Genomic DNA, 13610 nt, shown 5'->3' with positions numbered 1-13610 from the left:
GTGGAGTGGGAGGGGCCGGAGGCCAGCCCTTCTCTAAGCCTTCAAGTCTTGTCCATCTGTCTTTCCGGGCTATGGTTTTGTCTGGCTTTGCTTTAATGGCAATTAGGGTACTTGAGAATGAGTGAGAGATTGAGGGCAAAGGAGATGAGTGGTCTACTTGGCTTGAATTTAGTCCAGGCCAGCATTTCTTAGAATGTGTCCATGACTGTCGCAGGCACAAAAGGGTTTCTCTTAGGTTTTACGCACTAGGACTTCTGGCCCGTTGTACAGGTCTGCATTTAGTAGCTCTGTTTTCTTGGCCAATTTACTTCCCTTCTCAGTGGCTCTGTGTTCTTGTCTCTGATGCAATAAATGTAACAGAATCTCCTTCATAGGGATTTAGAGGGGATCACCTGACATAACGCATCTGTTGAAATTAGTACAGGACAGGGCCTGGCACAAAATAAGCACTGAATTCACAGCAACTGTGATGATGATGATGATGGTGGTGGTGGTGATGGTCACAAAGATTCTGATGAAAGTGAAGAAATAGGAGGAGGAGAATTGGGAGAAATAGTAAAGAACTTTGCCCAGGGACTGACATAATTTATTACTCTCAATAACCAGATATTCATCTAGACAGCAAGATGGATGGATGGATGGATAGATGATTGGATGGATAGATGCATGGATGGATGGATGAATGGATGGATGAGTGGGTATGGATGGATGGACGGATAGGTGGGTGGATAGATGGATGGATGGATGGATACATGATTGGATGGATAGATGGATGGATGGATGAGTGGGTGTGGATGGATGGATGGATAGGTGGGTGGATGGATGGATGGCCAGTCAGTCATCAAATAAGTTTGGGAATGTCTGCATCAAACATGGTCAAACAGGTCTCTATTTTTCTTCCTTTACAGGACTTCTCGGGTGCTGTACTAGGCTATGCACCATGAACCCCCAGGGGGAGAGAGAACAAGCTGAATCTCTCCTACTTCTCTGGCCTCAGGGTTCTTTTTACAAATGAAGCATCTCACGAGGCATCTTTGATGCTGAGTTCACTTTGGTAGAGGCCAGTGCAGAGTAGTCTCTCAGGGGAAAAGGATGCCTGGTGTTCAAGTGGTTCAGCCTGTTCCCAGGGAGGACAGAGCATGCATGGGGTCAGGACAGAAAGACCAGTTCTGAGTCCTGGGGCCTCAGGCTATTTGGAGTTAACTCTGTACCCGGCTCCTGCAGGGCCCTGCAGCGCGTGCGCGCGCGTACACATGCAGGACTGAAGATGCTGGGAGGGCAGGAAGCACAATCTAGCCGAGCAGCTGATTATTCATTCCCCCATCCCCGAGAGACCCCAGGGAGTATTTGTTTGCTGAGAACAAGGTCAATACGTTCTCAAACCCAGTTGCCATTCATCCCCAGACAGGTCAGGGGTCGGTTCCTGAAGCATTGTTGATCTCAGCAGAGATGGTGTGCGAGGTTGATATTCTTAGATTTGCTCATTCAGCCGGTCAGTCTGGCTTCCAGAGGAGAATCAGGTCAAGAAGTTCTTAATGATCCGAGAGGAGGCGCTGCCTCCACCCCTGGGGGCTGGGGTTTCTAATGCTGATCAGCAGCTTCCTCACTCATAAGACCTACTGGAATTTTCTTTGTGTGTGTTCATAACCAATTTTATTGAGGGGGGGGGTGTGTGATGTTACTGGGTGGGGGTGACCCAGTGTCCTGGATTTTTTTGCGTTATTCTTGTTTCAGAGGCACTTTCTCATCCCCATAAATCCCCAGGTGAATTTGAAATTCTTGTATTTTGTTTTCCAAACTGGTCTTCCATGGACAGTAGCTATGTCCACATATTCGTTAGATTCTCTGTCTTAATTTTTTGGTTTAGAGCCTGGAAGAAGAAGGTAAGTTCTTCCAACAGAAATGCACCTCCCTGCTGGCATCTGTAAAAACTATCTGACCAGTTTGCATTTGAAGGGATTGAGGGTTTTGATACTCCTGGTTTGTGTTAGTCGCTCAGTCGTGTCTGACTCTGTGCAACCCCATGAACTATAACCCGCCAGACTCCTCTCTGTCCATGGGATTCTCCAGGCAAGAAGACTGAAGTGGGTTGCCATTCCCTTCTCCAGGGAAATCTTCCCAACCCAGGGATCGAACCTGGATGTTGTGCTGGTTTGATCCTTGCAACTAGATGCTTTTAATGCCTCATTACTATGACAAGTGTGCACCCACTACCAGCTCTGAGCCAGGGCCTCAGCTAACCGTGTCTGTATGTGACTCTTTTTTGAGTCTCTCGACACCCCGTGAGGTGTGGTTGCTCGTCGTATTCTTGTTTTGTTGTTGTTGTTCAGTCACTAAGTCGTATCTGGCTCTTTGTGACCCCATGGTTTGCAGCAGGCCAGGCTTCCCTGTCCCGCACCATCTTCCAGAGTTTGTCCAAGTCCATGTTTTACAGATAATAAATCTGAGGCACAGAGATGTTAAGATTTTGGCACAAGAACACACAGCGAGCATCGGGTGGAAGTGTCAGGCAATGAGAGAATATAGCAATGCCGCAGTGAGAACTGATGCTTACTTAGTACTTATGTAAGAGCTTGTGTAAGTACTTCTGTAAGAGCTCTCCATGCATCACCTGATTCACACATGTTAACTGATCCCAGTGGGCTGGGGATGTGTCTTCTCTTCCCACAATGTGACTCTCCTGGCTGGACTGATCCTTGGCTGAGGTTACAAAAGAAGTGACTATAACCTAGAGAACAGGCGGTTGGTGGAAGCTTCTCCTATGGAAGATCTTGCCTCCCTGGTCGTTGACATGATGCTTCCAGCCTCCCCTCTTCTGGGAGCTCACGTGTCAACCCTCAGCCTCAGGACTGTAAGCATTATGTAGCATCTCAGAAACTTTTTCTCTGAGGTCCATTTCCCTTTGAGACAAAGCCCTTCCATGCTTTGATCTTACCTGTGTTGGATGGGGTTAGAATGCACGCCTGGTGCTGAGTGTGCATGTGTGTGCTCAGGTGCTCGGTCGTGTCCGACTCTTTGTGACCCCATGGACTACAGCCTGCCAGGCTCCTCTGTCCATGGGCTTTTCCAGGCCAGAATCCTGGAGTGGGTTGCCATTCCCTTCTCTAGGTGATCTTGAGTGGCATTTATCCATTTTGGTTCAAGTTGTTGCTCTAGAGTGGTTGTTTATCATGCTTTTGCAGAGATTAGGGGTGTGTAGAAGGGAAAACCGGAGAAGGCAATGGCACCCCACTCCAGTACTCTTCCCTGGAAAATCCCATGGACAGAGGAGCCTGGTAGGCTGCAATCCGTGGGGTCACTAAGAGTCAGACATGACTGAGCGACTTCACTTTCCGTTTTCACTTTCCTGCATTGGAGAAGGAAATGGCAGCCCACTCCAGTGTTCTTGCCTGGAGAATCCCAGGGGCGGGGAAGCCTGGTGGGCTGCTGTCTATGGGGTCGGTCGCACAGAGTCGGACACAACTGAAGTGACTTAGCAGCAACAGCAGCAGAAGGGAAAACTGGCCCTTGAGAATTAAGAAAGCACCTGTTCTGCTGTCTAATATTGGACGGGTCACTTAACCTCTCTGAACCTCCAGAGCATCGTGGGGCTACCGCAGATAATTCTTAAGTGCCTCCTGAACGTCTACTCTGTGCCCAGTCCTGTGAGAAAGATGGGAAAACAAAATGATTGAGCAGGAGGTGGAGGGCATGAAATAGAAGCGTACCCTGAAACAGTCACCAGTCAGCTCTTTACCATGTGGGAGAAAACCACTGCTGGTCTTCCAGGGGTTTAGACAGGTAGGGTTGTAAGTTCTGGAGAGGGTGGGAAAGCTGCCTGGGGCATCAGACGTGTGTTTGCTTGTTGAAGAAGGGAGCGTTCATGGGTCCTGGGAGGGAACAGAGAGCATGAAGGCTCCTACAGAGACATCATTGTGGGGTACAGGTAGGGCATTGAGGAGGCAGACTTGATTGCAAGACTGGGATGACTAGGAAACCCTTGACCTGGGCACATGAAAAACATTGCTGAAGAAGAAAACATCTAATAAACTAGCCCTTTTTGAACACTTTCTGAGTTCCAGGAACACCTGTATGCAGCATATCATTTCACAGCAGCTGTGTACCTGTACAACAGGCCAGATGTTGTCCCATTTTACCCTGAGGAGACTGGGGCTCAGGGCTAAGTGTCTTCTCATCCCAGATCAAATGTTGAAAAGGATGACAGAGCCAGGATCCCAACTTGGCCTCTACAGGTATGGAGCTCATGCTTTCCAATGGTGCCCGGACCCTTCCAGGTGAGTTGAGATGACCTTGGAAATCTGTAGCTCTCAATGGTGTGGAGACCCCTGGGCGAATGCAATATGTAAATACAGCTTCACTTGTATTGGTCCAAAACCAATGTTCAGCCAGTCATTCTCTCTGAAAGCATTTTAGGAAGCTTCATGTGTCTACTCAGCCTTTTAGTCATTGGGTAAATAAGCATGGGGACACTTCCCAGGTAGCCCTAATAGTGAAAAAAAAAAAAATCACCTGCCAATGCAGGAGACCTCAGAGACGTGAGAGATGTGGGTTTGATCCCTGGGTCGGAAAGATCCCCTGGAGGAGGGCATGGCAACCCACTCCAGTATTCTTGCCTGGAGAGTCTCATGGGCAGAGGAGCCTGGTGGGCTATAGGCCATGGAGTCACAAAGAATTGGACATGCTGAAAGGACTTAGCATGGCAGGAATAGGAATGAATAACATGCTTCCTTACGTGAGCCAGTCTACCTACTTGAAGGAATCATTACACGTAAAAGAATCATTATTATACAATATAACATGATTTTAGAACACAGGTGATGGTAAAGTTAGTTCTGCCTGGGGTGATGCAAAAGGTTTTGCAGAAAATGTGCCTTTGACTAAGGCCAGTAATGTTAAATTACGAAGAAGGAAGGGAGACATGGAGGGAGAAAGGAAGGAAAGAAGGGAGGGGAAGAGGGTAGATCTGCATAGCAGGCAAATTTGTAAGGAGTGGTGGATTCATGAAGGTGTTTGGCAAAGGCAGCTCAGTGTGGTTTGCAGAGAAGTGATTGGTACAAGGAAGGACAGTGTGTATTAGAGGATGCAGCTGGGAAAGGAAAGCTGAGGGATATGGCAAACGACCTTGAAAAATGGCACAAGATTCTCTGTCACCCAGCTTGGCCTGGAAATGGGGTGTGTGCTAAGCAGCTTCAGTTGTCTACCCCTTCGTGGCCCCACGGTCTGTGTAGCCCACCAGGCTCCTCTGTCCATGGGATTCTCCCAGCAAGAACACTGGAGTGGGTTGCCATGCCCTCCTCTAGGGGATCTTCCCCACCCAGAGATCGGACCAGAGTCTTTTAAGTCTCCTGCATTGTCAGGCGGGTTCTTTACCACTCGCGCCACCTGGGAATGGGGAGACGTGGGTCATTAATCTGCATAGATCTTCCTCAGGAGATAACGACTGTCAATACTCGAAAAATAAAGAGTATGATTATTGTCAGAGAAACATGCCATTCCCTGTGCATTCTGTTTTGTCCTGTTCTGGTGGTCATTTTTCAGGAAGCTGGTAAAGGCTGATGGGGATGGTCTCGAGGGCTCCTGATCAGGGGGTGTGTGTGTTTGTGGGGGGGAGGTGGCTCCCTCCCAGACTTCAGGGATTGTTGAGCCAAGGAAGTCTGTGCCAAAGGTTCTAGATCTTCCAGGCTCTCAAGAGATCGTGCAGATGTACATTTTATAGACGGTACTTCCATTTAAAAATGCCCGCTCCTTTTTGTGCCTTGACGTCAAAGCATCATCACTGTTGTCATCATCCCCGTTAGCACGTTCATTGTCATTGTCACCTATGAACTGGATTTGGTCCACGAGGCAGCAGTCAGCTCTGTTGGCCAAAAGCAACCGTAAGCCAGGAATCAGTCTGCACTGAGTGCTCCCCGATCCCGTCCTCCAGCCGATCCTTGAGCTTCCTGTCCTTTTTCTGTCTCTTACATGAGTGTTGAAACACGGGGTAGCTGCTGCTTGGAAGGGTTGGTGCTGGCTGGTCACCCTCATGTTGGCTCTCAGGATCCAGGGAAAGAGTTGTACTGTGTGACAGCATAAGAAGAACCATCCGGGGGTTCCCTCACGGTCCAGTGGCTAAGACTCCTTGCCCCCCATGCAGGGGGCCCAGGTTCATTCCCTGGTCAGGGAACTAGAGGCCATGGGTCACAGCTAAGACCCGGTGCAGTCAACTAAATAAAATAAATAAAAAATGTTTTAAATAGAAAAACTATTTGAAAAAAAAGAAGAAGCACTTGAATCCAGGAAAGGATAAGAGAGGTCAGTAACCATGACGCGAGCATCTTGTTGCACAGCAGAAATGAACACAAGATTGTAAAGCAATTATTTTTGTTGTTCAGCCGCTAAGTCATGTCTGACTTGACTCTGTGACCCCATGGACTGCAGCACGCCAGTCTTCCCTGTCCTTCACCATCTCCCAGAGTTTGCTCAAACTCATGTCCATTGAGTCAGCGATGCTGGGCTCAAACTCATGTCCATTGACTCAGCAATGCTATCCAGCCATCTCATCCTCTGTCGTCCCCTTCTCCTTTTGCCGTTGATCTTTCCCAGCATCAGAGTCATTTCCAATGAGTCTGCTCTTCGCATCAGGTGGCCAAAGTATTGGAGCTTCAGCATCAGTACTTCCAATGAACATTATACTCTAACTTAAAAAATAAAAAATAAAGAAGGGATTTGGATAAAGATGGGAAAAACCATGGCCTGTGAGCCAAACCTGGCTTTGACTGTTTTTTTATGACCCTTAAGCTCCGATTGGTTTATATAATTTTAAGCAGTTGAGAAAAAATAAAAAGAATATTTTGTGACAGGTGAAAATGACAGGAAATTCAAATTTCAGAATCCACTTACGTACTGTAATCATTTTCATATGAAAATGGCACAGTTTTGAGTAGTTGTAACAGAGAGTTGAAGGTTCACGACATCTAAAATATTTGTCACCTGCCCATTTGCAGAAAAAAAGTTTGCCCTCCCCTACTTGCAACTGCCAGCGCGCTAATGGTACACGGCTCTTCGTTTGAATTCAGTCTACCATTCATTCCTACCCAAGTTTCCTACCCACTGCCAGGACTATATCTCTTGTCCTTTGCCTTATTTTTTTCTTCTTTTTTTTCTCTCTCTCTATTTAAATTCCTGCAAGATACTATGAGCTTAAGACACCAAGACTAGACATTGTGCTGCTGCTGCTAAGTCGCTTCAGTCGTGTCCGACTCTGTGCGACCCCATAGACGGCAGCCCACCAGGCTCTGCCGTCCCTGGGATTCTCTAGGCAAGAACACTGGAGTGGGTTGCCATTGCCTTCTCCAACCTATTTACTGTGAGCCAATGGGAAGTGAAGATACACAGAATGTAGTGCCTGCCTCTCTGTCCATGGAACTTTTCCTGGCAAGAATACTGGCATGAGTAGACATTCCCTTCGAAAGATCTTCCCAACCCAGGGATCGAACCCAGGTCTCCCGCATTGCATGCGGATTCTTTACCATCTGAGCCACCAGGGAAGCCTACCTTTTAGTGGAAGAAATGGACCCAAAAGGAAAGAACTATGGTCCAGTCATATTGGATGCTTCGTGTTTGGGAAAACAGAACGCATGTTAGAAAACAAGAGGTTTTGGTTAGTGATCATTATTTATTTCCGTGTTGTGTTATTTCCTAACGTTTGGTGGATGGGTTTTGAAAAAGGAAACATTCAGTTCACACCACTTCATAAATATAACTACTACAATCATAGATGACAGTCATATCTAAATATAAAATCAGAATCAGAGATGTGAATAACAGGACTGGAGGTGGCGAGAACAGGAAGATGAAAACACAGATCTGCCCGTAGTACGGGTCAAAGGAATGGACGGAGTTGAACCTCTTATTGGGCTCTGACCTCACAGCCAAAGTGAAAAAGGGTCACAAGACAACAGGCCTTTATTTTCAGAGAGAGGGAAAGGCATGCTAAATGCTCAGGAGCAGAAAAGCTTTTGTGGCTTGGAGTTCTTACAAAGAAAAGAGAAAGCACCTTTTGCAAAGGAAATGGTATATATCTATAGTTCTGATTGTATAGGCATGCCTCAATTTAATGTGCTTCCCAGATACCGTGTTTGTCATTGTTTAACAGACTGAACGTTTATGACAGCCCTGAGTCAAGCAAGTCGGCGGACACCATTCTTCCAACAGTGTTGGCCCAACTCACATCTCGGTCATATTTTGGTAACTCTCTCACTGTTTCAGACTTTTTCATTATTTTTCTATTTGTCTGTGTCTGTGATAACTGATCTTGAAGGTTACGATTACAGCTCGCTGAGGATTTAGATGGTGGTTAGCCTGTTTTAACAAGAAAGTATTTTTTTAATTAAGGCATATACTTCTTTTAGACATAAGGCTATCACACACTTAGTAGACTATAGTACAGTGTAACCATATCTTTTATATGCACTGGGAAAGCAGAAACACGTGCAACTGGCTTTATTGCAATGTTCTCTTAATCATGGGGGTCTGGAATTCAACCACGATGTCTTCAAGATCTACCTATATTTCTGAAATATATCATCAAGTTCTTTAAAAAAAAACAACACACATAGTAATATATAGAAGACTCTTATATTTACGTAAGTCTTACAGTTTCCATTCCATTCCATGCCATATTTCATTGAGCATACCGACTCAATGGACATGAGTTTGAGCAAACTCCAGGAGATGGTGAAGGACAGGGAAGCCTAGCTGTGCCGCAGTCCACGGGGTCGCAAAGAATCAGACACAACTTAGCGACTGAACAAGTTTCCAAAACACTTCCACAATTTTGCCCTCTTAGTGAAGAGGAAGTGAGTATTGTCACTTACATAGGAGATTCCGGAAACAAAGTCTAAATGTATACATTTCTGGCCTTCCTGAATTCCTGCCTCCTAGTCCAGTGATCTTTCCACCAGAGACACAACATGATCTGACCCCAGGGCTTTCCAAAGTCAGGAAGAGCTCTCCCCGCCCCCAGGAAGCGGTCTCATGGTAAAGCTACTGTTCTCACTGGTAACTTCTCAGAAGAGCAGTGTTGAAAGTCAGCGTCAAAAGCTAAAGTTAGAAACAGTATCAGGCTGTTAAGTAAGAGGGGGTCAACTCGCAGCTGTTCCCGGAGCTTTCTGAATCCTAACAAGGTGGCCACTTGGATACATGAGAATCAATTATAGAGAAACCTTGTCAAGATGGCCCCAATTCAGCCTTAAATCATTGCGTTGTCTGCCAAACGCTGTCCACTGTCGTTATCTAGAAATGTAATTATGCAACCAAATCAAGCAGCTAAAATTAGTGTAGTGTAAAAACACCTTGGCCATCTAAAAGTGGAGGCATTGACATTTGGATTTAGAAAAAGCCAATAGTTGAATACGTTTCTCGGTGTCTGAAGCTCTCCAAGTTTCAACAAAAATCTATATCCAGTGTCAGGTTTCGAGTTAGAGGTGGGAGGTGGCAAGCAGATGTTGGGCTTGAAGGTGATTTTCAATGATCCCCAGGGCCTTTAGCATGGCTTGAGTGGACTCAGTCTGTGCTCTCAAAATTGGGAAATTCTCTACACTAGCAGGTGCTCTCCTGGGATACATATTAGAAGAGTGACAATCTGAAGGCTGTCTTTGCCTTCCACCTGAAGTCAAAGGCGTGTCTGTACCAGGCGTCCGTAGAGGAACACAGGGCAAGAATGCCAAATACATGTCTTGTACACATCACGAGGGGATGCCAAGCGCTTTTCTCATCACACAACCCTATGAGGTAGGGTCTGTTACTATCTCAGTTTTCCAAACGAAGAAACGAAGGTTCAGAGACACTGAGCAACGTGTTCAACATCGCACAGCTGCCAAGTTGGGACACCCAAGTCAGTATAATTCCACTTCCTGCAATCCCATCTGAGTGTATCTGTGGCCACGTAACACATGCTGGACCATCACTTGGATGTTTTCGAACATCAGAAAGATCTGAAATACTGGAATGTATTTCTCGTCTGTGGTTTTGGTGTACATTAGGTATACCTTTAAACTCTCGGAGCAGGGAGTCATCTTATTAATAGATTACACATTAAAATATAACAACTGAAAGCTCAAAGACGAAGAATGTTAAAATTTTATTTTTAAGGCATATGAAATTATATTACAGAACAAAATACTGTAATGGATACGGTGGCCAGTTAGGAATTAGGAGCCTGGCACTGCCTCTCATGTGTGGAGGGCTGTGAGCGTGCAATTCAACTAGCGTGAGCCTCATTTCCCGTGTGGACCAGGAACTAGTAATAGTACCTACTTGTGAGAGTTTTGAGAATGAAATTACAAAACATGTGTAAATAATTTAGCTATAGTTCTGTGTGCCATAGCACACACTGCAGATACTCGCTGGTGCTATGATTATATTTTGGGCACAAGTTGCCCCTTTAAAACTAAAACCAGGGAGAGAGTAAGAAAGAGAGAAAGAGACATCGGATAACAAGGTAGCATCTTCTTCGTTTCTCTGTGATCAGTACCAGAGGCTGTCTGCGTTCCTCTACTGAGCTTTTAAGTGGCAGCTGATAATCATATCAATTGACATTTCTCAGCTTTCCTCTCTAACCCTCCCACACAGACTCCAGCTTTTTTTTTTTTTTTTTTTTTTTGCCTTTTGCCCAAATTCCTTCGGAAAGAGCCCAAATCTGTCAGCCTGACCACCTTGCTCCCCGTCTCTGGGTCTCTCTCACTCTCTCTGAGAACTAAATTAATGAAGAGTATTTGGTTAGTCATGTTAGGCAAGCCGTTCCCAAAATAGAACCTTCCATTTTGGTAGCTTCAACCCTGCAGCTGCTGTGTCTCTCCCTCGTCTGCGAAGAAAACTTTCACATTAAGAGTTGCTGATGCTGGATTTTCTTTCTCTCCCCTCTGAGTGTTGATGAGCTCTGCGCTCCTGACAGCGGCGATCTGGCTCTCAGCTCTGTGGTTCGGAAGAAGTTGGGTCTATAGATCTTTTTTTCTTTCTTTTTTTTCCCCCAACTCTCCATTGATGCGTTGAGCTTCTGAGGGGATCCCACCTGCCCGTAAAGCATGTTGCCTTCTCAAGGAGTCCTCTTGCATCCCTATGGCGTACCTATGATCGTTCCAGCCGCCCCCTACTTCCCAGGACTGATCCAGGTAATGCAAGGCCACTGCCAGCCAGCAACTTAACTCCAGAGTGCGCAGAGTAATAATTGGAATTTTTATGGTTGAGAAAGCAAACACTTTTAATACAGGAAAAAGCCCTCGTGTAGTCTGAGGGAAGACAGTAGGAAATCAAAAAGATGGATCACCCTAATCTGGCTATTGACATCTCTCATGGTTGAATAAATGGTGTAGTTGAGCTATATTTGCTTGTATTGATCGGGCTGCTGTTTAACATTCATGCCTTTGCTTCGGGAGGTTGACCACGGGGCAAAGGATTTGTTCTCCTTCTGGGCTCTCGGAGAGACTCAGTCTCCCACAGCAGGTCCCGAGATGGACTAACTGGTCATGAGGTGACTTGGTTAAGAGCTTTCACCCAGGAAACAGAAGGAGCATGAAATACACATTAATCCTTAGGTTCCGCTTCCCAGGGCTTGTCTGTTTTCATGGAGGGTACCCCTGCCTTCCCAAACCTAAAATTGACCAGTGGCAGGGAGGCAAAAGGAATGATCTATTGATGGTTAATTTATGAAGTTCAGAGATGATACTAGGAATCCCTTACCAGTTGTTTACATCTGAATGATGGCAAGAAAGGAGATGATTGAAATACAAGTTGGTTTCACTTTTAAGGCTTTTCATTTTGTGTTGGGAGAGTCATCAAATAAGATATTTGGGGCTTTTTTTTTTTTTTTTCATTGTAAGTGTGGCTTTTTAAGCAAATGTTGGCTTCTGGGTATGTGTGTGAATTTCTCTGTGGAGAACTGACTAACGACAGAGGCTGAGTGTCAGAGGAAACCCGGATGTCTTCTTTTGTGGTTTGTTTGAGAGCAGTCATCTTTTTGTAATACATTCTGTATCTCCTTTCTACAGGAAAGAAAAGCTACATGTAGTTCGTACTTCCTTTTTACCTTCAGGTCTGTGCTTCTCCCTCCACGATCTTTCAAAATTCTGCAACACTAGCTCATTAATTCAAATTTCTGAGGAGGGGTCTGGTCAAACCTCCAATGTCTACTTTTCTGAATGTTGTTGTTACCTCTTGTAAACTGTAAGAATCTTGGCAATTTGAGCCATTAGAGGGGAGTCCAAAACATTGCGAAACATCTTATCATGCCAGATTTATGGTCCCTGCTCTTTTGGGAGGCTTCTATATTATGCATGAGAAATAATGGACTACTTGGAGAGTGGTCCTCAACAACGTGGAAACAGTCCCATCCTTCCAGGCATACACAGGCCAGTGAGCCACTGGGGTCTGAAGTCAGGCTTGGTGATACACCGGAAGACATTTTACTTCCGTTGGACATTCGGGGTGAAGGTTAGAGTTTTGTCAGACCCTGGACCGCCCCATCCGATAAATAATTACAAGCAAATCGTGCCCTTCACTCTATGCTGATTGATGCTGAAATTGCTTTTGAAAGTTCTCATAAGTTCCTGTTATAGATTAAGTGCCGGTGTAGGAAAAATAACAGCACCCACTGAAATGGGTGAATGTAATCAGGCTTAATGGACTCGAGAGCTTGTTGGGAATTAAATAACTATCGATCCGCTGCAATGCTGCTGTCATTACAAAATGCCACTCTGGACGTATTACCCGGGTGATAGATGAGAAGACACACGGGCGAATTGAGAAACTGGGGAGGCCTGGTTCCCATTCCTTCCTCCTGTGCAGAGCCTTTGAGAAATGGATCTGGTTTCTGGGGGGAAGAAACAAGAGATTTTACTTGCAGATCGTTGCTGGGATCATGCTTTGTTTTCCCAAGTGAGACCTCTGGTAACTGGTTACCCAGAAGTCAGGGAGTGGTGCGGCAGGGGGTCTTAGCCCAGATGCTGTGACAGCCTTCATCTTCTTCCTCTCGCACCCGCCGTGGATCACACAGAAACGCTCCGAGTGGGGAGAGACTGGCCTTCTTTCCAGTTTTCTGAGACAGCCTGTTATTTATCCAGCGGCATCCAGCAACTCAGACACTCCACTCTGTAACATTTGCAAGTGAAGGAAAGGCAACTCAAAGAAAGAACTGTACGACACACACCCACACACTCGCCTCTCAGCTGATGCTTCAGGTGATACTAGGTGCCCTGTATTCCCGCAGACTCTATCAGCTTGCTGACCAATTCGTTGATCATGTGGGTTTCTTCCCAGACTCTTCAAGATGCAAATATGTGTGTGGGTGATTTGTCGCTCAGTCATGTCCAACTCTGCGACCCCATGGACTGCAGCTCACCACGCTCCTCTGTCCAGGGGGATTCTCCAGGCAAGAATACTGGAGTGGGTTGCCATGCCCTCCTCCTGGGGATCTTCCCAACTCAGGCTTTCCCAAACTCACAGACTTAGAGAGCGAACTTATGGCTGCCGGGGGGAGGGAGAGTTAGGAAGTTTGGGATGGACATGTACACACTGCAGTATTTAAAACGGATAACCAATAAGGACCTATTGTATAGCACAGGGAACTCTGC

At 46.0% G+C, this 13610-nt stretch overlaps 1 protein-coding gene across 28 annotated transcripts in view; it reads left to right on the top strand.

The window, feature by feature from the left end:
- RBFOX1 (RNA binding fox-1 homolog 1) overlaps positions 1-13610 on the top strand; it is a 1703141-nt gene that overhangs the window by 1283436 nt on the left and 406095 nt on the right. For 2 of the 28 annotated variants that reach the window (XM_044936023.2, XM_025275657.3), the window contains exon 1: positions 10816-11153. The exons of 24 other annotated variants lie outside the window; for them this stretch is intronic. In XM_044936023.2, the coding sequence (XP_044791958.1) occupies positions 11067-11153 (87 nt within the window). In that variant the 5' untranslated portion in view covers positions 10816-11066. Of the gene's footprint in view, positions 1-10809; positions 11154-13610 lie in introns of those variants that run through there. 2 more of the 28 variants (XM_044936029.2, XM_025275658.3) reach the window with 2 other exon arrangements.

This window comes from Bubalus bubalis, chromosome 24, assembly GCF_019923935.1.
Source record: "Bubalus bubalis isolate 160015118507 breed Murrah chromosome 24, NDDB_SH_1, whole genome shotgun sequence".
In the NCBI taxonomy this organism is placed as follows: Eukaryota; Metazoa; Chordata; class Mammalia; order Artiodactyla; family Bovidae; genus Bubalus; species Bubalus bubalis.
This window is presented reverse-complemented; position numbering and strand designations above follow the sequence as displayed.